The 22,927-nt window shown below is 63.5% G+C and overlaps 1 protein-coding gene across 1 annotated transcript in view; it reads left to right on the plus strand.

Annotated features, from left to right (window-relative positions):
* Window positions 1–6,049: 6,049 nt before the first annotated feature.
* The window catches only part of SGIP1 (SH3 domain GRB2 like endophilin interacting protein 1), a 21,367-nt gene continuing 4,489 nt past the window's right edge, over window positions 6,050–22,927 (plus strand). Inside the window, exons 1-16 of the mRNA XM_026037170.1 lie at window positions 6,050–6,188; window positions 12,238–12,301; window positions 12,630–12,654; window positions 13,948–14,004; window positions 14,083–14,157; window positions 14,327–14,524; window positions 14,637–14,648; window positions 14,999–15,010; window positions 15,121–15,145; window positions 15,485–15,557; window positions 16,069–16,154; window positions 16,788–16,880; window positions 17,345–17,419; window positions 20,227–20,345; window positions 20,518–20,644; window positions 21,955–22,014. Of these exons, the coding sequence (XP_025892955.1) occupies window positions 6,179–6,188; window positions 12,238–12,301; window positions 12,630–12,654; window positions 13,948–14,004; window positions 14,083–14,157; window positions 14,327–14,524; window positions 14,637–14,648; window positions 14,999–15,010; window positions 15,121–15,145; window positions 15,485–15,557; window positions 16,069–16,154; window positions 16,788–16,880; window positions 17,345–17,419; window positions 20,227–20,345; window positions 20,518–20,644; window positions 21,955–22,014 (1,111 nt within the window). The 5' untranslated portion in view covers window positions 6,050–6,178. The remainder of the gene's footprint in view (window positions 6,189–12,237; window positions 12,302–12,629; window positions 12,655–13,947; window positions 14,005–14,082; window positions 14,158–14,326; window positions 14,525–14,636; window positions 14,649–14,998; window positions 15,011–15,120; window positions 15,146–15,484; window positions 15,558–16,068; window positions 16,155–16,787; window positions 16,881–17,344; window positions 17,420–20,226; window positions 20,346–20,517; window positions 20,645–21,954; window positions 22,015–22,927) is intronic.

Here is a 22,927-nt window from a genome sequence, read left to right on the forward strand (position 1 = left end):
GGATGGGGCCCCGAGCGGCGCCCGCACGGAGGCTCCCGCGCGGAGCCGCGCCGGGACGCTGGGTGGGAGAAACTCCGGAGGCCCTCGAGGGCGCCGGAAAGGGGCCCCGCAGCCCTGTGTGCCTTCTTTGTACCCCGCCGGAGCCGCCGAGGGCGCCCGGCCGCGGCCCCGCGCGCCTCCCGCCACAGCGGAGGCCTTCCCGATTCTTCCTGTCCACAGAAGCAGTCTTCCTTTTCCTCGCGGGCGATAGCYGGCACGTGGCTGCGGTTACCGGCCTCTGCGGAGCAAGGAGGAGGCCCCGAGCGGGGCTCCCTGCGCCTCCCTGGAAGTTGCACGCTCCGGTATCTGTGTTTCTCCCGCCTGCCGTTCACCTCCCCTAGGTCTAGGTCCACCGTCCTTCTCCTGCACTGCCTTGAGCTCTGACACCTCCAGTACTGTTTATAACAGTGTATTTATTACGTAATGTATATACTGTAATGTTTTGTAAGTTATTAATTTATATGAATTAACCTCGCCCATCAGCGGTGATGTTAATTGGGTAGAAGACTCGGAATAAGAGTTGCCTTTTTTTCTTGTAACCTTTTGTATTGCCTAAAATAAACAAACCTGAACGTAGCGGAGGAGACATACGGACCCCAGGCCGGACGCTCGGAAGCCTCCGGGGAAAAACGGAGGCGAGACCGGCCGGCTCCCAGCGTCACATCCCGATGGCCGAGCAACCCAATGTGAATCCTGCAGCAAAAATGTGAACCCATGTAATACCCGTGCTGTGAAACTGCTCCCGACGAAGCTTGTTGGCCGACGGTGTCACCCGCAGTCTGTACAATGCGTTCCAAGCTTTTGGTCCAACTCGTGACTACCTAGCTGATGACAGTAGCACAGTCGTGCATGATCGGTGGGTTTGTATGTCTGTCGAACACTGCGTTGTTCCAGGTGGTTATTTTATTGTTTCCAGAAGTTTCACACGATGTATGTTATAGTATTATATATTGTGCTCAGATGCATTCTTAAGAGATTTTTATATGAAGTGAATAAACAAAAGCATGACCCTGCACGAGGCTCCGGGGCTGTGTGTCCGGGCCGGCCGTGGGGAGCAGCTCCGCAGCAGGAGGGAGGAGAGAAGGGAAGGGAGGACGGGGAGGGAAGGGCCAGCCTCTGCTCTGCCTGCAGTTTGGCTCCCAAGGTGCCCGGAGCGTGGCCGGAGCGCAGCTGGAGCGGGCCCGGCCGCCGCTCCGCGCAGCCCTCGCCAGACTCGGCGGCTCCCGGGAAGCCACTTGAAAGCGCAGCACCCGGAGCCACGCCGGCCGCCCACGTGCGCCGTGGGCAGCGACCCAGCACGCGGTGCTGCCAGCACAGGCAGGACGGCGCGCATGGGCTGTGCGCGGCGTGGGCGTGCAGCGTGGGCGTGCAGCGTGTGCATGTGCCGCGGGTGTGCAGTGTGTGCATGTGCCGCGGGTGTGCAGCGTGTGCATGTGCCGCGGGTGTGCAGCGTGTGCATGTGCCGCGGGTGTGCAGCGTGTGCATGTGCCGCGGGTGTGCAGTGTGGGCGTGCAGCGTGTGCATGTGCCGCGGGTGTGCATTGTGTGCATGTGCCGCGGGTGTGCAGCGTGTGCATGTGCCGTGGGTGTGCAGCGTGTGCATGTGCCGCGGGTGTGCAGCGTGGGTGTGCAGCGTGTGCATGTGCCGCGGGTGTGCAGCACTAGTGTGCAGCGCGGCTGTGCAGCGTGGGCGTGCATCACGTATGCACTGTGTGTTTGCATCGTGTGCGTGCATCAGGGGTGTGCATTGTATTGGTGTCGGATGTGTGCATCATGGATTTGCATCGTATGCCTGCGTTGTAAGGTGMATCGTGTGTGTGGATTATGTGCATGCATCGTGGGTGTGCATCAAGTGCATGCATCACAGATGAGCATTGCTCCCTCTCCCCCTGCAGTCGCCTTCATACATTTTATCTTTTTTCTTCCAAATGACCCATTTCTGGCAGGCAGCAGCTCCCTTGGGGATGCTGCTACTGCAGCAGCAGCATTGCAGCCCTGCCCTGCTTCTCCCTGCAGCCGCTGCCGCTGCGTTGCAAACCCCGGCGACACCACCCACCTGCATGTGCTGTGCCGGCGTGCACTGTGCCAGGGTGCACCGGGACAGCGTGCACTGTGCCAGGGTGCATTGTGGCGAGGTGCCTTGTGCTGGAGTGCACCGTGCCAACCTGCGCTGTGACAGCCTGCACTGTGCCGGGGTGCACTGTGCCAGGGCGCACCGTGCTGCACTGTGCCAGGGTGCATTGTGGCGAGGTGCCTTGTGCTGGAGTGCACCGTGCCAACCTGCGCTGTGACAGCCTGCACTGTGCCGGGGTGCACTGTGCCAGGGCGCACCGTGCTGGAGTGCGTTGTGCCGGTATGCACTGTGCTGGTGAGCACCATGCACCACACCAGCATGCACCATGTCGGGGTGCTCGGTGCCGGGGTGCGCTGTGCCCAGCGTGCACCGTGCTGGCACGCGTGCTGCTGATGTGCCCCATGGTGGCTCCCACTCCCACGCGCAGTGAGCCATCCAGCGCCGCACCAGCCAGGAGCAGTGCGGTTTCCCACCTGGCACCAGCGTGGCCGGTGCTGGCGGCAGCAGCCAGGCCTGCCCCGCGCTGCACTCGGGCTGGGCACGTGGCCTGCACCCGGGCACTATTCCCCTGCTGCACGCTGGGTGAAAATTGTGCTCTGCCACCAGCATTTATCTTTCCAAAGCAGCCATTTCCAGGAAGCTGCTCCTGCTCTGGGAGCTGCTCATCCCGCAGCTTATCAGGGCGAACAGGCTCCGGCTCCGCACGCGGCGCTGCCCCGGCCTGCGCTGCCCGCGCGCTCGCAAGCACGAGGTGGAGGCTGCAGGGCCTGGTGCAACCCGCAGGCCCGAGGCCACGCGCAGCGCTGCCCGTGCGGGGTGACACACGTGGGGCCCGTGCTGGAGCCAGGCGCGAGCCCCGGGACCGGCTCCCATGGGAGCTCGGATGGCACCGCGGGCAGCGTGCGGTGCCGGGAGTGTCTCCGGCCGCTCCGCTTTCCCACTTGCCCTGTGCCGATGGAGCGGCTCGTGGAGCACAGCTGCACAGCACCCTCTGCCGAGGCCGGGATCCACTGCACGGCGGCACAGCTGGCGCCCCGCGCACGGCTGGAAGCACCGGGCACGGCTGGAAGCACCGGGCATGGCTGGAAGCACCGGGCACGGCTGGAAGCACCGGGCACGGCTGGAAGCACCGGGCACGGCTGCAACCCCTGCAGCTCGCACCCCTCAGGGAAACTCTCGCGCTCTCGTGGTGACCCCTGAGTCCGGCTGGGAGCAGAACGGGGAGCTCTGTGTTACCCAAGGGGTTATTCCGCCCACAGCTGCAGCTCTGCTGTGTCCGTGCGCTGGGTGACACCTGCTCCTGATTTCCTTCCTGCTGCCCATTCTCCACCCCACCTGGGATGGGAGGGACAAACTTTTTTTTCTTTTTTTCTTTTCTAAGCTAGTGCACCCTTCTCCCTGCAGGTGCTAGGCACCCACAACCCCTCCCCTACACACAGCGGCCCCGTGTTCTCGGATATGGCCGATGATTCCCTCTGCTCCTGCTCCGCCAGGGCTGCCTGGGCGCTGCTAGGGATGGGTGGGTTTGCTCTATGCAGCCACATTTGGGGTTGGAGCTGTTTGACATCGCTAAACAAGGTGTGATGGATGGGTAGAGGGAAAATCACACTGGGAACATTGTGGGCCCTGTGCAAGATCTCCCGGAGCTCCTCACACGCTGCCCTGCGTTGCGCACAGGGTGCACACACAAGTGCACGCAGGTACCCTGTGCAGTGTGCACATTCGCACCACTGCCCGCAGGGCCCAGCGCGAGGCACCCAGAGCAGCCCGCCCATGGCAGGTGCTGCCGCAGCTGGGGCTCGTCCGCCCATCCTGCCCGCCCCGGGATAAAGGTGCTGCCAGGAAGCTGGGCTGGGTTTTCTGCTGATTGTGTCCTGGGCTGCTCCATCATGTGGGGCTGGTGAGTGGCTGGGCCTGGGAGCGTGGGGGGCTCTTGCTTGTGCTGCAGCTGCTGCAGCCTTGTCCTGTGCCTGCTCGTGGCCCTTCTCCTGCTCGCTGGGCTCTCCCTGGGGCTCGTGACCTCCCTGCTGCAGCTCTGCYCTTTATGCGCTGAGCCTGCCCCGTTAGGAGCCTGTTTGCCCAGGCCTGGCCCGGGAGCGGGAGAGCAGCAGCTCTCGAGGAGCCTGCAGCAGGGCCCAGTGCTCCCGCTGGCTCCGGGCTGCGGCGCCGGCCTTGCCGAGGGCTGCGGGAAGGGCCGGTGGCGCCGCCGCCACCGCGGCGCTCTCAGCCAGCACCGCGCAGCCCGGCGGATTTGCGCTTTATTTAGCAAATCCCCGCGGGCAGCCCCAAAGCGGCTTGCGCGGCGCCGYGGGAGGCACCTTGGCGGCGCGGGCGGGCGCGCGGCCTCACGTGTACGGCCAGCATGACGCTCCGTGCGAGCAGCGCCTCCGGCTCGCTGCTCGCCCTCCTCTCCCCCTTTTTTTCTCCTCTAACTTATTTATTTTCCAGGAGATTGCTTCTCYCTGCCAGTATTTGCATGCAGGCTCTGGTGCATCCCTTGCCCTCCGCATGTGCAGCTGGGTGTTTTTTGCTAGGAAACGTGCAGGAATAGGTGTGAAGTCGCTCGGATGTGCGCAAAGGGCAGCGCTGTGTCCCTCCGAGCGCAGCCCAGCGCCCTCCGAGTTCTGCAGCGTTCCCAGTCCCTCCCATTGTGGGATGCGGTCCCTCCAGGCCGCCGCTCCTGAGGCCATGCGTGCGCTCTGGCCTTGCTGCCCAGCTCACGGGTGCAGCAGGAGAGGAGAGGGTCCCACGGGGGCTGCTCACCCAAACCACCCACACTGGGACCAGGGTGGGATCCCACCCAGTGCATCCAGCTTCAGTGCTTGGGTTTGCTGGGTGCTGCTCCCGACCCAAAGCATCCTGGTGGCGATGCCCYGGGCAGAGGACCGGCCTCCATGCGAGATGCCTCCGGAGGGGACATGTCCAGCCCTTGGTGTGATGTTGCTCCACCTGCTGCACCAGGACCTGCCACCTCGCTGGGAAGCGGCTGCTCTTTCCCTTCCCAAGGGCAATTCCCTGCCCCGGGGCTCAGGTGCTGGATTCTCCTGCAGGAGGCAGCCTGGAGCCCCTTCCCCTGCATCATCCACCGGGATAAGCCGGTCACACAGGCTCCCCAGGATGGGGTGCAGGGTACCTAGAGGCCAATGTGATGCCTGGGGACTGTGGGGTGCAGGTGCCTGGGTGCACGTGGGGGGTCTGGGTGCTGTAGGGCATGGGGACAAGGTGGGAAGCTCTCCTGCTGTGGGGTGCAGCAGGGTGTAGGGGGATTTGGGAGCTGGGGGGCAGGATGTGGGGTGCAGGGGGTGGATGGCATGTGGGGCAGGTGGAATGCAGAAGCCTCGGGCAGAAYGGAAGGCTGGGATGTGGCTGTGGATGCAGGGCCTGGGGGGGGATGCTGGGGTGCAGCAGCAGGATGTGGGGACAGCTCTGGGATGTGGTGAAGGGCTGTGGGGGCCTGGGCTGGGCGGGGGGATGAATGGCTGGGGTGGGGGACGCCGGAGCACCCGGGGGTGGGATGCGGGGGGCAGGATGCAGCAGGGGGGAGATGCGGGGGGGCGGTGGGATGCAGGCGGCGGGGCCGGGCCCGCACCCGCGCTCCGGCGGCAGCCGCGGCCGCGCTCGGCTATTCCGGCTGCGCCTTTTATTTTTTTCCCCCCTTTCCCTTTTCCCCGCCCGCCGCCTCCCTCGCGCGGCGCCCGCGCATCTCCCGCCGGAGCGCTCCCCTAATCTGACAGCGCCGCTAATTAATCTCGCCGGCCCAGCTGCTGCCAGGGGATTATGAGGAGGGGGAAGTGCGTCACCAGGTGCGGGAAGGGGCTCGGCGGGGCCCGGGGCGGCCGCGTCCCCGGGGGGCTGCGGCGCGTGACGAGCGGCGCCTCCCGCAGCATCCCCGGCCCCGCCGCTCAGCACCCCCCGCCTTGCCATTATTTTATTTCCATTTTTTATTTGTTGCCGGCTTGCGTGTAGGGCCCAGGGGCTGGATCTGCGCTGCCCGGCGTTTTTATTATTTTCATTTTTTATTTTTTCCCCAGGCTCCGTGGAAAGTGAGGAATGCAATTCTGCCACCATGATGGAAGGTAGGTGGATGTGTGAGCGCGGCTGTGGCGGGGGGGGTGCTTGGATCACGGCATCCGCAGGGACATCCTTTGCCTCTCCTTAATTAAATATATATTATATATATAAAATAATGCATAAAATAATAACAACCGCCACCTCCGCCATGCCCCTGCTCAGGCGGCGGCGGGCGCGGCGGCGCGGCCATGGGCGCGTTGCGGTGCCCGAGCGCGGCGGGCGAGGGGCTGCGGCGGCGCCGAGGCCGCGGAGCCTCCGCGCGGCCTCCTGCGCACGGCGGCCGCTGCAGCCTCGGGGCCGCAGGTGGGATTTTATTTATTTTATTCAATTTGTCTCCGAAGCGCCGCGCTCTGGCTGCGCATCCATCATGGGAAGCGGCTGCATCTGAACCGGGGGTGATTCCAGCCCTGCTCCTGCGCGGGGGGAGGCCGAGCGGGATGAGGATGGCAGGAGGAGGAGGGCTGCGCGCTCCCATGGCGTGGGAAGAGCCCCGGCATTTCCCTGGGGACCGCGGGGCCCGGGCAGAGCCCGATGTCCCCGCCGGGGGGGGCGGCGGGCGCCGCAAGGGCGACGCTGCGCAAGGACGGCGCCCGCCGCCCGCTCCGTCCCCGCGCCTGCGGAAGCTCCCGTGCAGCGGGGATCGCGTTTCTTGCCTTTATTCGAAGGGGGGAGGAAAAAAAAGGATTTTTTTTTTCCCTTCCCCCCCCCGTTATCTGATGACTCTGGARCTGCCTGGTGCGTTTTTTCCGCAGTCGGGTTGATGCTTATGGGAAGGCAGGGAGGAAGTGAGGAGGTGGGAGGACGTGGAGTAATTAATGCGTCTGGTTAATTTTTAAGTGTCTGGAAGGTGGTTGTGCTTGTGGGGTCCTGAGCCTTGGACAAGGGCCCTGTCTCGCCCGGGTTGCTTATGTGTGTGCATATATRTATATGCATATATTTAACATATGACATGGGTGACTTGTGGTGGATTTTGGATTTGGTCTGTGGTGCTTGGCAGAATGTTTTGGTGCTTTCCACTCCTTGGGGATGTGATGAAGTGCTCTAGGTGCAAAAGCCACAGAAAACACCCTAAAAAGCAGCTTAGAAGGGGTGAGCCCAGGAAGGGCCATGGAAACCACCCGCGCACRGAGGATGGAGCCAGGCCCCGGGCCCTGGAGGCGACGTGGAGCCATGTCCCGGGCTGGGCACCCCAGCGCCTCAGCCAAGGGCTTGTTTATCTCCTCTCCTTTAATGAGATCTGTTGTGTTTCACGTGTACCGGAGCTATTTCATGTGGCTTGATTAGATCTTGAGGCTGCTGCTGTATCGGACGCTGGTAGCTCTGTGGGGCTGGTAGGACCAGACCGCTGTGCGGCTCATGGGAACATCAGCTCTGGTGGAGGAGCCCGCGTGGCCATCCCAGACACGTTCCCAAGCCTTGGCTGGGCCCTGGGGAGGCCTTCCCTAGGCAGCCGCTCTCCTGTGCATCCTCCGTGGGGCTGGAGGGGTCCAAAGGGTCCTGGGGGCTCCGCTCGTGGCTGCGTGGTCCTTGGTTGGGTTGCACGTGGCTCCAAGCTTGTTGTGTCCTTCTGTGGTGTGGGTATCTCCTGGTGCTGGTAGTGCATTGATGGTGGGACTGGAGATACAGGAGATCCCCTGCTTGGTGAGGCCCCGTTGATTCCTTGTGCTCCAGGTGATCTCCTCTCAGGAAGAGCAGCACTGGAATGTCACTGTGCTCTGCAAGGAGAAGGTTCCATGGAAGCRCCTTGGGTCTGACCAAGCCTGGGATGCTGGCATGGGAACAGCTCCCTCAAACACCAAGGCCCTCGAGAGAGAACAGGGTTTGGTCCCAGGAACCTGCAGAGTGCTGCCCATGGAGGTGTGGAGAGCTGGGCCCAGCTCCGTGGAGCTCGTGGCTCTCCCACCTCCTGCACGGAGGTGCTGGGGCCGCCCGGCTCGCGTGGTGCTGTGTGGGTTGGGAATGCTGCTCCGTGCCGCTGTGACGCGGGTCCGTGGGGGTGCCCGTGTTTGGAGGTGGTGTCCTTGTCCTCGCTCTGGTGTGAGCCTGAGGTGCCTGCTGAGACCTGGGCAGCTTGGGGAGCACCTGGGGGACCTGGGGTGGTGACAAAACCAGCTCCTAGGTCAGGTTGTCGGCTGTCCCGAGTGAGCTCTGTCCTGAGAGGCTGGGGAGTCCAGGCTGGCCCCATCCGGGCTCCTCTGTGAGCCATGGATCAACACCGGAGTCTGGGAAACGCTTGGAGCTGGTGCTGGGAACAACCAGTGTCTCTCCCTCCCATCCAAACCCCCGGCAGCTTCCAGACACAGGAGGTGGAGCAGGGGGAAGGAGCCGGGGTGCCCAGGGCTGGAGATCTTGGGGCAGGAAGGGGAGAAAACACAGAAAACTCATCAAGGGTGAGCAACGGAGCCGCACATACATCTGTGCCGTGTGCCCGTGGCAGGCGCTGTGACCCCTCGCAGCGYGTCCCTGAGCTGCCCACCCTCTGTGCTGACCCAACAGGTCTGTTTTTCACCCCAGAGCTGGGTTTTACTTGGGCAAGGGCCGCGTTTCCCTCGGGAAGGGGCTTCTCTCCCGACCCCGTTTGCCTCCGGCCGCTGCACAGAGGCTCTCTCTGTGCTGCTCCCCTCGCTCGTAAGTAATGCGAGCGCGGGCAGCACCGCGTGCCGCTCCTCGCCGTGCCCTCGCTCCCCGGGCACGGGCGCCAAGCTGGTCACGGCCGCTGCCTCTCTTGTTCTCGTGYGTCCTGCAAACGGCAGCTTTGCAGGGGGGACTGCTAGAAACCAGGCTTAACTGGGCCCAGCCGGTGCAGGAGTGGGCAATGAGTGCAGCCTGTGGCCCGGGCTCCTCCGAGGGGCAGGACGTGTCCCTGCCGTGTGGCCGGTGGCACTTGGGATGCCGTGGCATGGCTGCAGTCCCGGAGCTGAGGTGGTGGCAGCGCCAGCATCGCCGCTCTGCGGCTGGTGGCCCTGCTCTGCTCGGGGGGCTCCTGGGCCTTGATCCTGGCCTTCCCAGAGGGAAAAATAATCCCCAGATCCTCCACCTCCACACAGCAGGGCGTTTAAGACATGGGCTTGAGATTAGCGCCAGCGAGCGTGGGCTGTGCTGAAGTAGCCTGGAGGGGAGCTCGGGCAGAGGGTGAATTGAGGAGGGACCTGGGGAGGGAATGGGAGGCCGTGGGGAGCCGGGAGGCTGCAGCAGYCTCCGCTCCTCTGCCCTCGGCAGCCACTCGCTCCGCTGCCCGTAGCGCTCTGTGCAGCACATCAGCGTTAAATCCAATCTGTGGAAATCRGGGAAGAAATCCTTAAGGATGGAGGCTGATAGGTTAATAACAAATGGCATCGGGTGTTTGGGCCTGGGGCAGGGTTCTTGGGTACCTGGCAGTGTCCTTTGTTGTCCCCCATGATGAYGCAAATGAGGTGTTAGGATACAAAAAATCCGTTAAAACCTTCCTAAAATGCCCAACCACCCTCGGCGTGAGCTGCAGCGTGGCCCGTGAGCAGATGTGTGGAGTCCTCTTGTATTTCCCTTGGCTGTTTAGATGCCTGAACGTGGCTGCCTCGGGCAGTGAGAGCAGCCACGCTCCGGGTGTTCACTCTGAAGCCTACTGTGGTTTTGGGCAGAGGCCAGGCCGGGCGCAGAAGCAGATGGGGAAACACGGCAGCAGCTGTGCAAGAGGGCAGTGGGCCTTAAATATCTTAAYGAGGCTTTGGGCTTCTATTTCGCCCTTTTAAATTTTTGATTTTTTGAAGGTGACTTAAGTGCCTTCCGTGAGTATTTAGCTGTCAGTGAAGGAGCCCTAATAAACGGTGTGCAGCCAGGTCGGACCTGTTCTGTGTTGGAGATGCAGGAGCAGCCGCATCATTTATTGATGCTCGGGTTGTTAATATTGATGTCCGAGTAGCTCCTTCTCCCTGGGGCCCGGAGCTCTGTCAGGTGTTGCTGCCGCCAGTTCTCCGGCACCGGAGGGATGCGCGGGAGCCTCTCCTTGGGTCAGCTCCCAGTTCTACCGCTGCCCTGGTTCATCGCGGCGTCCAACGGAGGCGTTGGGCTGGTGGGAAGCTGGGRGGAGCGGGAAGCTGGAGCCGCTGGCGCGGGGCCCTTGAGCACGAGTCKCCAGCAACACCCAAATCCTGGTTTGGGGAGGACAAGTCATTCACTCTGGTCACGCTGAGGCCCTTCACGGCTTCCAGCGTCTCACCTGYGTGAGCATTTCCATTTGTGTGCGTGCATACCTATACACACACACGCAGACATATATATGTATGTGTGTGTGTGTAAATATATATATATATATCTTTGAACTCTGCAACATGGGCCTGAGGGATTTCCTCGTTGAGCAATGACTCGCTGCCTGCATCCTGCTAGCCTGTGGAGGTGGTTTTRGGGGCAGATGGCTGGTTTCTGGGGCCTCTGGCATCTTTCCTCCAGCTCCAAGCTGGGCATCCACTAGCACTGAGCCAGCAGCCAGGGTCTCCTCTGCTACCGGGGCACGATATTCCCGATCCCAGGAGCTGGGCTTATGTCCCTGCTCCGCACACTTGAGACTGGTTTTCTTCTCTCTGGGTGTGATTTGGAGAAGCTCAGTTACTTTGTGCCACCTTTGCTGACTGTGGGTCCTTCGTCAGCACGAATGGAGCCGGCTCCAACTTGGAGACGGTGGCGGGAGAGCAATGGGATGGCAGCCCGTGCGGGGCCACATAGGGAGCAGCATCTGCATCCAGCTGCTGGGAAAGGGCTGGCTGCTGGAAGCCAGAGACTGCTAATCATGTACATAAATATGTATAATATTAATAAGGAGTTGCATATTGCTAATAAAAGCACTATAGACATGCGCTATGTGCCAGCATAACRTTAGTGCTTCTGAACTTCTGATGCTGAGGAAAGCTGCTGTCCACCTGGGCAAGACATCTTAGCAGCAGGACCTAGTTGAAGGCAGTGATTTTTTGTTAGATTATCTTTTATGTTTTGCTCTGCCTTTGTGAAGCGCTTCCGTGCCCGCGGCCGGGTCCCTGGAGCAGATGGAGGGCCCGTTGCGTAAGGAGCAGGCGGCTCCGCCGCCTTCGTCAGCGGGGACCGCGCGACACTTCTCGYGCTCGGAGGATAAAATTATCCTGGGGGTTGAGCCCAACGGAGATCTCGTCTGGATATTAATAACTCGGGTCTTAAATGATAGGGAAGTGGAAGGACAAGACRGTGCAAAGCGTGGCCGTGTGCTCCCCGCGGCACCGGGCGCCCGGCCGCGTCCTTCCCTTCGGCTGCGGAGCCGGAGCAGGCGGCGGAGAGCGAAGCTGCTCGGTGGTGAAGGCCCATTAGGGCTCRCTGCGCTCCCAAGGCACCAGCTAATGCAGTTCCCTCCGAAAGGAGGTAATAAATTATTGAGGCTCTGGTATCCGAGAGGGTTTCTGCTCGCGGAGGCYGCGCTCGCCCTTGGAAGCAGCGCGGGGCTGGCAGCGGCTCGTGCTGTGGGTCGCGCCCGCTGCGAGGCGTTGGGCAGAAGCTCTGCTCCACGGGTGTGCAGGGAGCAGATCCTCCGTCCATCCCTGGGCAGAGGGGCCTGGCAGGGACAAGGGGCCTGGCACCGTGCGGTGCCAGGGCGCACTCGCTAGCTTTCCTTTCCTAGCTTTCCGTAGCTCCGCCTTGGCTTGTGGGTGCGTTTAAYGTGATGGAGACGGAGGAATTTGGGTGTTTGGGGATGCGATTGGAGGGATGGGGAGGAGAGCACATTGTGGCTGGAGCTAGCGCTGGAGGAGGTGTCTGGAGCAGTGCTCRGAGCCGGGAGCAGAGGGCCGGGGAGGAGCACCGGCTCCTTGGCACGTGTGTGCAGCAATGGGACACGTGAAGAAGGCAGCACCGCGGATCCAGGCGCGTGGGAAACRCGGCCCTGAGCAGACCTGAAACTCCTGCAGCTTCCAGCGCTTTCCATCCTGATAGCCCGAGTCAGGAATGCGGGTTGAAAGCCGCATCCGCGCAGGYGGTGAGCGCTGGAAGCGGGCGAGCCGCACGGCAGAGCCCGAGGCGCGTGTCCGCGCGCGCCGCTAACGCTCCCCGTGCCGGCAGGACTGAAGAAGCGCACCCGGAAGGCCTTCGGCATACGCAAGAAAGAGAAGGACACTGACTCCACGTGAGTGCCCGCGCCGGGAGCCGTGCCGTGGAGCGCGGCGCGAGGGAGGCGCGTGGCCGCGGCGCCGCTGGCTGCGGCGCGAGGGTGGCCCCACCGCGCCGTGCCGCGATAAGCGCCCTCCAACCCGCTCCCCTGGTGGGCTGGGGACCACAAAAAGGGTCCTGGGGAGGGGAGCGGAGGGTGGGCATGGAGGCAGGGTGGGAGCTGCTGGAAAGGTGATTCGGGAGCGAATTCTGTGTGGGCGCTTGGGACTTGKGAGGTAGAGGAGCAAATTCCCCCGCGGGAGGGATCGAGACCTAACGCAGCTCCCGTTTTCTGCCCCTTGCAGCGGGTCACCGGACAGAGATGGAATCGTGAGTACCGGGGGCTCTGCCGACCCGCTGCGCTCGTGCCCGTCCTGCCGCGCAGCCTCRGAAAGGAGCCTTTTTGCCTCTTAATCCCATTTTGCTAAGAAGTTATTTTTAAATCAGTGACATACTCAGGATTTTCTACAAAATTAACGTAACTAAAATAGCAGCAATGCAGGAAAGCTGATTTATATATATATTTAACTATAGACATGTATTTAAATGTGCGTGTATCCACTCGACAAASCCCGCGTGAGCACAGGCCAGGTACGATGCTCAAGTAGCTGCTCCCTTATCCCTGCCTTCCCTTGTGACAGCCTAGCTGGGTCAGATCCTCTGTGCAAGGGCCTAACCCAAAACAGCTAAATAGCCCCTGTGTTCTCAATACTGCTTTTGATTTTCCTGCATTAAGTAGGGGAGTAGCTGCGTTGTGAAGTCGTGCTGCTTTTATTGACGGCTTTCGGTGCGAGTGCACTGGTCGTGGCAGGGCCGTGTCTCCCGTGGCCGCTCTGCTCTAACCAGGACTCCGCTCAGCAGGCAGGGAGCGAAAAAAAGGCAAAACCACAATGTTTTGGCACGTGGAGCTTGGGGACAAAACCACAATGTTTCGGCACGTGGAGCTTGGGGACAAACCCGCGATGTTTTGGCACGTGGAAGCAGGGCCAGGCGGGGTCCCGTCCTGCCGCTAAGCGCAGCCCTGCTGCCCCGACCCCTGTAGCAATTAGCGGAGTTTAACGAGCCCCCTGCCCCATTAACGCTCTCTGTGCGCAGCCCGGCGCGGGCCCCAGCAAGCCGGAGGGTGCTGCAGGCGACGGGGTAAGGAGCCACGGGCAGCGGCAGCTCTTGGGGCTCGGGCCCCGAGCGGGGGCCACGAGGTTCTGCCCGGCGCTGGTCTGTGGTTTAGCGCCAATGGAGTTTTGAAGGAACAAACATGAAGGCCCAAAATGCCCCAAACAGCTGTGAGCTGTTGTTGCTTGCGTGTGAGAGCCCAAAGCGCACCAGCTCATGGGCTGGCTTGACAGCACTGCAACTGGCACCAGCGTCACCTGTAGCCCAATGACCTTTATTATTATTTTATTTTATTTTTAATTATCCTTTCTTGCTGGGATCATCAGATTCCTCTTCCCGGTGCTTTCCTGTGGGCTGGCCGTGGGCGCGCTGGCCTGGGAGGTGCTGTGCGCGGTGCTGTCCTTGCTGGGCTGGGCTTAGGCGCCATCCCCAAGCGCGTGGGCTGGGGGACAGCGGCTGCCCCGGCGCCCCGGCTCTGACACGGGGCCTTTTCCTTCCCGTGTGCCGCAGAAGAAAAGCAACGGCGCGCCGAATGGCTTCTACGCCGAGATCGACTGGGACCGCTACGTAAGTGCGCGGGAGCTGGCGCGGCGGCGAGCGCTCGCGGTTAGTGCTGGCTCTGACCCTCGCCTTCCCGCCGTGCAGAACTCGCCCGAGCTGGACGAGGAGGGCTACAGCATCCGGCCRGAGGAACCGGGCTATATCCTTTACTGCCACCGCGCAAGCCCGAGCTTGCAACGAGGTCACTTCATAAATAGCATTATTGTTGTTGTTGTTATCCCCCCTGCTCCTTTGCCACGGGCTGTTATCCTGTGTCTGGGCTCCCGGAGGTGATGCAGTGGCGGCTCCCTGCCCCGTGTGGGAGACCAATGTCCCCGTTCCTGGCAAGAGCTTCTTTAACGGCAGCCCACCCACCAAGGGAAAGCACTTCTACTCGTCCAGCGAGTCCGAGGAGGAGGAGGAGGCCCACAAGAAGTTCAACATCAAGATCAAGCCCTTGCAGGCCAAGGACGTCCTCAAGAGTGCGGCCACCGTGGATGAGCTCAAGGCGTCGATAGGCAACATCGCGCTCTCGCCCTCGCCCGTGGTGAGCCCCGGGGACAGCACCAGGGGACAAACCTATTTCCGTGCTACCCTTATAGAAAAGAACTGATTTTTGTGCCCTTTTTCTTTTTCCCACTTTTTCTGCATCCTCCTAGAGGAAAAGTCCGGTGAGCAACGAGTCTATTTTCTCYTGTCCCCTTCTGAGGCACAGACTCTACTAGCACTGACGGGTCTCTGTCCGGGCGGTCCTGGTCAGTCCGCAGGGAGGCGCAGGGCAGCGCGGTGACCGAGCYGCGCTCCGCGGGCACGGCGCGCACGGATCCCTTCCATGCACGTGGGGYGCCGGGGGCTGCTCGCTGTGCTCCGCAGGGGACATGGGGCCRCTTGGCAGTGACGCCCTGGTGGGGATCRGGATGGGGATGGGGATGGGGGTGCCCCCCGTGGCAGGGACACGCGGTGGGGCCGGGGCTGCCGCGCTCTGACACCGTCTCCRCTCTCTTCCCTCCGCCGGCCGCAGCGGCGCAGCCCGGTAAGACCCTTTTCCTGGCGGTTCTGYGAATCCGGGGCAGCGGGGCCAGCTACCGCTGCCCTTCCTGGGAGCGCTGCCTCCGCTCACCCCGCTCTCCCCTTCCCTTGCAGGGCACCATCAAAAGGAACCTCTCCAGTAAGTGCAGCGTGCCTGGCACCTGTGGCCTGGGCGTGGGCCGTGGCGATGCCCTAGCAAGCGTGCGGGGAGGGAAACTGGCTCCAGCTTACAAGCTATAATACCATATTTAACACATTAATATAGTAGTATATAACATATCGTGATTTTTATTATATATGGTATGACTACATAGATGCAATACATATGAGTGTGCATTGCATCTATGCATTGCTCGTATATGCATTTTATACGTGGCATGAGCATATAAGCGTGTGCATATGTGTATGTATGTGGGGGTTTGGTGGGGGGCCGTGCCGGCGGCGCTGGGGCTGCCGCTCACCGTGCCCGTGCCCGCAGGCGAGGAGATCGCGCGGCCGCGACGTGCCACCCCGACGCCCACGCCGCCGCCGCCAGCGCCCGACCTCGCCGCGTGAGTGCCCCTGCCACCGCCTGGCACCCTCCTTTGTAGYATCTTTATATATTAGGAAATAATTTAGGCAGTTTCTGGTGTTTTTCCTGCAGCTGTCCCTTTTATTTATTTATTTTTTTTTTTACAGTGTGGTCTGTATGCTATGCACAGGCCCAAGCAGCACGTGTGGCTTTTAAATGCTTAAGCTGGCGAGGGCACGTGGGTACTGCTACACAGGGTATCAACCTCCCCACGTTTTGACCCTTTTCTTGTGTGTACCTGGATAGGCCAAAGTCTGAATAAAGCAGCAAATGTGCCAAATATTTCCTCGAGCTCTAGGTGCCACAGCCTGAGCGCGTGCTGCCGGCCCGGGGCTCATGGGGCGGCAGGAGCACGGGGCATATAACCTTTGGGACTGGATACTGTCCCTGGTTATTTAGGCAGGGGTGCTGGGGGGTGGGAGGTGCGGGGGCTCCCCGGCCCCACTGCGCTTGGTGCCGGGGTGCAAACGGGCGCTCGCTGCCGCCCGCAGCAGGAAGCTCGTGGAGGACCCGGCCGCGCTCGCCCCGCTCTTCGGGCCCCCGCTGGAGTCTGCCTTTGAGGAGCAGAAGCTGGAAGGTAGGGCACGAAGCGGGCTGGCGCTTGGCTTGTGCTTGTTGTTGGTGTTCATTAGCGCGTGCATTTAGTACATGCCTCGGGTGGCATCCCTGGAACCCAGGCTCTTGCACCCTCTCCCTTAGCCTCTCCAAAGGCAGTGATCCTGCAACGGCTCTGCCAATGCAGGCAATAGGAAGAAACACTATTATTATTATTATTATTTTAGTAAATGGGAGGGGGTGGTCAGGTTGAAAAGAGAGCTTTTGGCCATAGCAAAACACACGCGGTTCTGTCCTGCTGCCAGCAACATCATCATCATCATCCCACCCATCAGTCTGTGTTTGACTCAACAGTCCTACCTTTTCCCAAGGGAAAGGGGGAGGCTGAAGCAGAGCACGAAGGATGCCAGGCCTCCCCATGCTCTGCCTTTAAACTCTGCCCTGCTCTGCCTTTGATACGTGCTTTCCCTGGCCATGCAGTCGTGTTGTATCACTTGTCAAGCACTGTGAGCATCAAACTAATGGCGTGTCCTGCCGCACACGAGGCGAGCTTGCAATTACTGCTCCTGCAGGGCCGCTGTCCTTAACGAACACGGGTTTTCTGCAAATGCTGCTCTCCTCTCCTTAGATGCCTTCACTTCTCTTCTCCTTGCAGCTCCGCTGGATCAGCCCGAGATCTGGGGCTCAGCGCCAGCCGGGAGCTCTGGCACCGAGTCGCCCAAGCTGCCGCGGCCGTTCCCCACTGGAAGTAAGTGGCAGTGCCGGTCACCCGCCCCACACGAGCACCGTGTGCGTGGACACCGTACGGGCAGGTCCTGTCCGCACGTCCCTGCAGCTCTAGGGGTAGAAATGTGCCTCGGAGGCTGTGCATTTCAATTAATATGCACATTTGCTTTTATTTAGAAAGAAGAATATAATGTAAACGTAAAGGCAGCAGCCTGGCACGCGGTGAGGTGCCCCCGCCCCTAGCCTGCATCGTGCTCACTAGCTGTGCGTTAATCCCTGAAGGCTAAAGCAGCCCTTAGTGGAGCAGGTCCTGGCAGCGCGTGGCAGCACCTCTGCCCCTAGGGCTGCAAGGGGACGGAGGCGAGAGCGGAGCRTGCGGGGACGCGGCACTCGGTGGCACGGGACGGCACGGGGCTCGCACGGCACAGGGTGTTTGGTGGCACGGGGTGCACGTGGGGCTCACGCGCCCCACTCCGTGTCTTGCAGCGCCGCCGCCGCTCCCGCCGAAGAACGTGCCGGCGACGCCGCCGCGGACGGGCTCCCCGGTGCCGGCGGCCACAGGTACCGGCGCGGGGCCGGCCGGCTGGGGCGCGCGGTGAGCGCGCGGCCTCCCCGCTCGCCGGCGGAGGCTGCGCCCAKAGGGGTGCCGCGTGGCGGGGAGGCTGCAGCAGGCCCTGTTCTCGGACTCGTGCAAGCCCCGCGCTGCCCCGGCCTGCGTTTAAACCCCCGGCACGGCGCGGGTAGATGCTGCAGCGAGAGCGAATAAAGCGCGTGCACGCATATAATTCATGGTGCTGCTCCGTGCAGTCGGTGAAGGCACAGTGCCTGCACAGAGCGTCCCCCCATCCCAGCGAGCYTGGCTCACCGTAGTCCTGCTCCGTGTGCTGTGAGTGATGCCCCAGGCTGCTGTTGTGTGGAAAACACCCCAGGAGCGAGCAGCAAAGCGGGCCTGGCCCCCGCGGCTTTGCAGAGCTGCTCTGGCTCCTGCTTCCTTGGCCGCTCCCGAGCGAGTGCTGCTCGAGCACCGTCTGTGCTGTGGGACCCTCAGACTGCTTCATYGGCAGTGGGGTGCGAGCAAATGTGGGTGCCATGCGCTTCGCCGCTCGGCATGGCACAGGGTGGCAGCAAATGAGTAACGTGCGCCCCTGTCTCCCGTGCCCCTGGCTACCTGCGCGCTGGCGGGACCGGCCGTGCAGGCAGCGTGTTCTCGAGCTGGGCGCGTGAGCAGCCGCTGGCCGGGCGAGCGTGCCGGCGGGCGATGCGCCGTGTCCTGCCTTGCACATGAATTATAGCGGCAGCACTCGGGGAACTCTGCTTGAAGGCGTCTCCTCCAGCGGCGCTGCGCTCGTGCCCGCTGCCAGCGTGGTGCAGCCGCGGGCTAAGCTGAAACTAACCCGCTTTGACCGCAGGCAGCGCCGCGGGGGCCGCCGAGGGGCCCGCTGAGCAGGCGCCCTCCATCAATGACCTGGACCGCATTTTCGGCCCCGTCCTGTCACCAAAGGCCGTGGCCGTGGACACCGAAGACAAGTGGGTCCATTTTTCGGATCAGTCCCCGGAAAGCGCCGCGCCGCCCGCGCGGGAGCCGCCGTCCCCGCTGCGCCTGGAGGAGCAACCCGGCCCGGCGCCCGCCGAGGCCGAGCCCCCCGCCGCCTCCCCCCGGGACGCGGGGCCCAGGGCCACCCCGCCGCCGCCCCCGCCGCCCACCTACCGCGCCGTGGTGTCCTCACCGGGACCCGGCGCCAGCAGCGGCGCGGGCAGCCCCAGCGGTACGTGCCGCCCGCCGCCCTCCCTGCCGTCGCTCCTGCTTGTTCCCGCCAGCGCTCCCAAAAAATCCCTTTCTTGCTGCGTCCTTGTGCTCGTCGTGGCCCTGCTGTGTTGCTCCTGGCAGATCTCCCACTTATGACACCCCTGCTCAGGGTGGCCGGTGGCTCCCCTTGGTACAGAGACAGTCCTGCTCGCCCTCCCRTGGGAGAGCACTCAAGGGGCATGGAGGTTCCTAAGGTAGACGCTGCCAACGAGGAAARGATGGTGGCTCTACCTGGAGCTTGGTGGCCCCTGGGGCATCCTYGCCTCTGTAGGGCTGTTATGATGGAGGAGCTGGTGCGAGGTCCCTGCTGGGGCTGGACCACCCTGCCCGGGACCGTGTCCCCTCCGCAGCAGCGCTGGGCTGGTGGCACCTGCGGATCTGACTGCCTGGCCGCTTGGGCATGGAGCGCTGGGGCTGTGTCCAAGGGTGCTCACCCACGTCCCTCTGGAGGACACCGTGTGGAAGATCCTGCCCCTTCCCTTCCGTGCCAATCCTGCCTGCAGTGAGCGTGTGTGTGCGTGGGTGGAGAGCCCTCGTCCCCCGCGGTGCCCGCGCCGCCTCCGGGACGGCGCTCGCCCGCACGTCGCTTCTGCTGTGGCTGTGCCGTGTCGTGGTAGTGGCTGCARTGGCTCCTTGTCTGTGTCGTGACGTGTCTAGCAAGGCCCGTGCAGGGCTGGAGGTGCCTGCTCTTCYGGTGCACTGCTTTTTTTCTGGGTGGGAACCTTCATGGGGTGGGCAGCATCCYTCTGGTGCCCAGCACGAGCGAGGATGGAGGAAGTTCCTGCTGTGCGCAAGGCACCGCTGGCCTCCCTGGCCCAGGGACACCCCTGTTGGGAAGCCGCCTGCCAGCATTGCATCTGCTGTGACCACGAGCAGCAGCACCAGGACGAGCACCACATGCTGGATGAACCCCGCGTGCCAGGATGCCCCGAGGGAAGCTGGGTCCTCAGCAGCATCCAAAGATCCTCAGAGGATACCCAAAGCCCCGCTCCAGCCTTTCCCAAGAGCTTGGACGCTGCTGCTTCCTCCCACACCACAGAGCAACAAGTGGTGCCACACAGGCCTGCGCGGCCGGGCCACCAGAGCCTGGGTGCAGCGTGAGTGCCTCCGGGAAACCSAGGGTCCCTCAGGATACAAGCAAGGAAAACACTCAAATCCCAGGACAGGCCTTGGGCTGTCATGGCCCTGATTCAAGCGGTGCACGGGCTGGCCGAGCTCTGCTTTCCTGCAGCGAGCCCGTGCTCTGCCCGGCCGTGCCGGCGGCTCGCTCTGCGCACCGAGCCCGCTCGCCTGCCCGGCGCCCCCAGGGCCCCGTCTGCGCCTTTGATGTGAGCGGCCTTCCAGCAGCCCCACGGGCTACAAAGCTGCTTGGCTCCCTGGAAGGGCAGGGAAGCCTTTGGGAGGCCGCAGGAGCCTGGCGAGAGGCYATCCTTGCCTCTCCATGCGAGCTGCCCGCAGGCAGTGCCGGCTGGGTGCTCCCTGCGCTGACTCCCGCGTGAGCAGCCCCAGCGGGACGGCCGTGAGGTGCCGCGCCGGGGCTCACCCCGCTCCTTGCTTGCAGGTGCCTCGTCGCCCGCGCGCCCCGCCACGCCGCTGGCCTGCGGCACGCCGCCGCCGCCGCCACCACGGCCCCCGTCGCGGCCCAAGCTGCCCCCCGGCAAGCCCGCCGTCACCGACGTGGTAGGTGCACTGCCAGGGACAGCGGGAGGGAGCAGGGGGGTCACGGAGCCAACGAGCCGTGCGGAGGTGCTGGCGCTCGGCCGTCCTGCCGGGGCGCACAGCTCCGGCGSCGCTGCGGACGCCACTGGCGCCTGTCTCGCTTAACCTGCTGCTGTGCCGCGTGTCTCCGCAGTCGAGGCCGTTCAGCCCCCCCATGCACTCCTCCAGCCCGCCTCCGGTCGCCCCGCTCGCCCGCGCCGAGAGCACCTCGTCCATCTCCTCCACCAACTCGCTGAGCGCAGCCACCACTCCCACCGTTGGTAAAAGAGCCGCCAGCGCCGCCGCTCCTCGCTGTCCCGGGCGCCCGCGGAGGCGGTTCTGGTCTGCGAGGGGCTCCCGGGGTGCCTGCGCGGGGCCGGGCGCAGCGCGGCGCGGCGCGGGGGAGCTGCGGGCAGGGGATGCTCATGGCCCGTGGCATGGTGGGGAGCCGCGGGCCTCTGCTCRCCTCGCGCTCCCCGGGCCTCGCCGGGAAGGAACGGGCGGCTGGAATTCCACTGGGATTTGTGCTGCACCCCAAAACGCCGCTCCAGCACCGAGCGGAGCAGYGCGTGGCCGAAGCTGGTGCCCCTGCGCTGGGGATAGCGCCCGTGGTGCCTGCCAGCCGGGCTGGTTCTGACCCGTGCCACAGCCCTGCGYGAGCCCTGGAGCGGTGCCAGCCTCGGCGGGAAGCGCGGTCGGAGCGTGGGAGCCAGGTGCAGGCTCCCGAGGTGCCTGCCCGTCTCTTCTGAAGCCTCTCCTTAAAATCTGCCCTTTTTTGCAAAAGGCAGCTGATCTCTGGTTTCAAAACCGACACGTTAAATGTTTTTAGCGCGCGGGGCTCGGTGCTGGCGCGCTTTGGTGCCTGTTGCATGCACAGCCGTGCGCTCAGGCGGCGAGAGGGCCGGGGCTGYGGTCCCGCCAGCCCTGCGGGACTCAAACCCTGCCCGCGTGCATCCATCTCTCCCCCATGGGCACAGCGCCCGCTCCATCTGGTCCGGCAGCYGGGGCTCCTTTCCCTCTCTTTTCCCTTTCCCTGGTGGTCAAAGCAGCACTTCTTGATCCCGAGGCCGTGCGCGCTCCGCGTGGGGAAGCGCCGCATCCATGCAGGCGACGAGCAGCGCTCCGTGCCGCCTGCGCCGAGCTCCGGCSTCGCAGGGAGCGACAGGTCTTGGCTAGGGGCGTCCCCCGCAGTGGCGCATCCCCGTGCCCCCCGTGCCCGCACACGCAGCCCCTGCCCGCCCCGCCGCTTGGCTGCCGCTTCTCTGCTCCCGCATGCCCCGCTGCAGCGCCGGCACGTCCCGCCGCTCTCGCTGCCCGGGCGGTGCCGGCGGCGAAGGCGCTTTAGCCCCGGCGGCTCCCGCTAAACCGTGTGCCCCGTGGCCCGAGCAAGCACCAAAGCAAAGGGTTTTGCAGGCGGCCAAAGCGCTCTTCCCGCCGCGCCGGCCCGCGCGGCTCCGCATCCCGCTCGCTTCGGCRCCCGCCGCCGCCTCCCCGCTCGCGAGCTGGGTGCCCTGCTCCGTGACTCACTCTGTGTCCTTCTCTCTCCCGCTCCTGATCCGCCCCCGTCCCGCTTCACCTCCCGGCCCCGCAGAGAATGAGCAGCCCTCCCTCGTTTGGTTTGACAGAGGAAAGTTTTATTTGACTTTCGAAGGTAAGTAGCGCGCCCAGCGCCGTGCCCCGGCCCCGCGGCTGCTTGGATGCCGCGGCGCCCCGGGCTTCCTCGGCACCACCTCTTCACTTGCATTTCATAAACAAAAAGAAAGAAAGACCAAAAGAGCACCTTCTGGCACCAAAAGCTGCGAGCATCCGTGCGCTGCCGCGGGAGCCCCATGCCTGCTGCTGCCCTGGGCTTTGTAGCAGGGTGCTTGCAGCCCCCTTCTGCAGCCGAGGTCCCTCCTTCCCGCGGGCTTGGGGCTGGTTTCRGCAGCCCCTCACCCCTGTGTCAGGCTGCGCCCGGTGGGTGCCAGGAGGCAGCACCTGGTACCAGTGCCCACAGGGGCTCGGGCCTTCACCCCCGTGATCCAGGGCTTGGTGGGCTCAATAGCGGGCAAAAAATGAGTTAAAAAGGGAAACCAGCCTTGCCTTTGCGGGGCTTTCGGCGTGCTCGCCGAGCAGCCTGGGCGCGCGGCTGCTCCTGCGCTAGGTCGCTTGCTCCTTCCCTGGCTCCTGCCGCTGCTCGGGGTGTTTCCTGCTGCCCTGAGAGTTTCCCGCAGCAAATCCCTGCAAAAAGTCACTCCAAGGGCAAGAACTGTGCTCCCCAGCCAAGCAGTTTGCTTAAGAACGTGAACATTTGCTCGCGAGCGGGTTTTGGCGTTCCTCTTCCTCCCCACGGAGCCCGCATCTCGCGTTAGCGCCGGAGTGCGCAGCGGGCACCCCCGTTCTGCAGCCGCGGAGCAAGGTCGCGTGGGCTTTCCCTGGTGTTTTCCATGGTGCTGGAGCGAGCAGGGGTGCAGCAGGAGGCGGCAGGGGCTGCTCGCGTTAGGTCAGCACTGTGGGTGCTAGCGACCTGAGGCAGGAGCGCTGGGGCCCGTGGCTGCCAATGTCCGGACACGGTGCCGGGCTGC

This window comes from Nothoprocta perdicaria, unplaced genomic scaffold (assembly GCF_003342845.1).
Source record: "Nothoprocta perdicaria isolate Ctin4 unplaced genomic scaffold, notPer1 scaffold_191, whole genome shotgun sequence".
In the NCBI taxonomy this organism is placed as follows: Eukaryota; Metazoa; Chordata; class Aves; order Tinamiformes; family Tinamidae; genus Nothoprocta; species Nothoprocta perdicaria.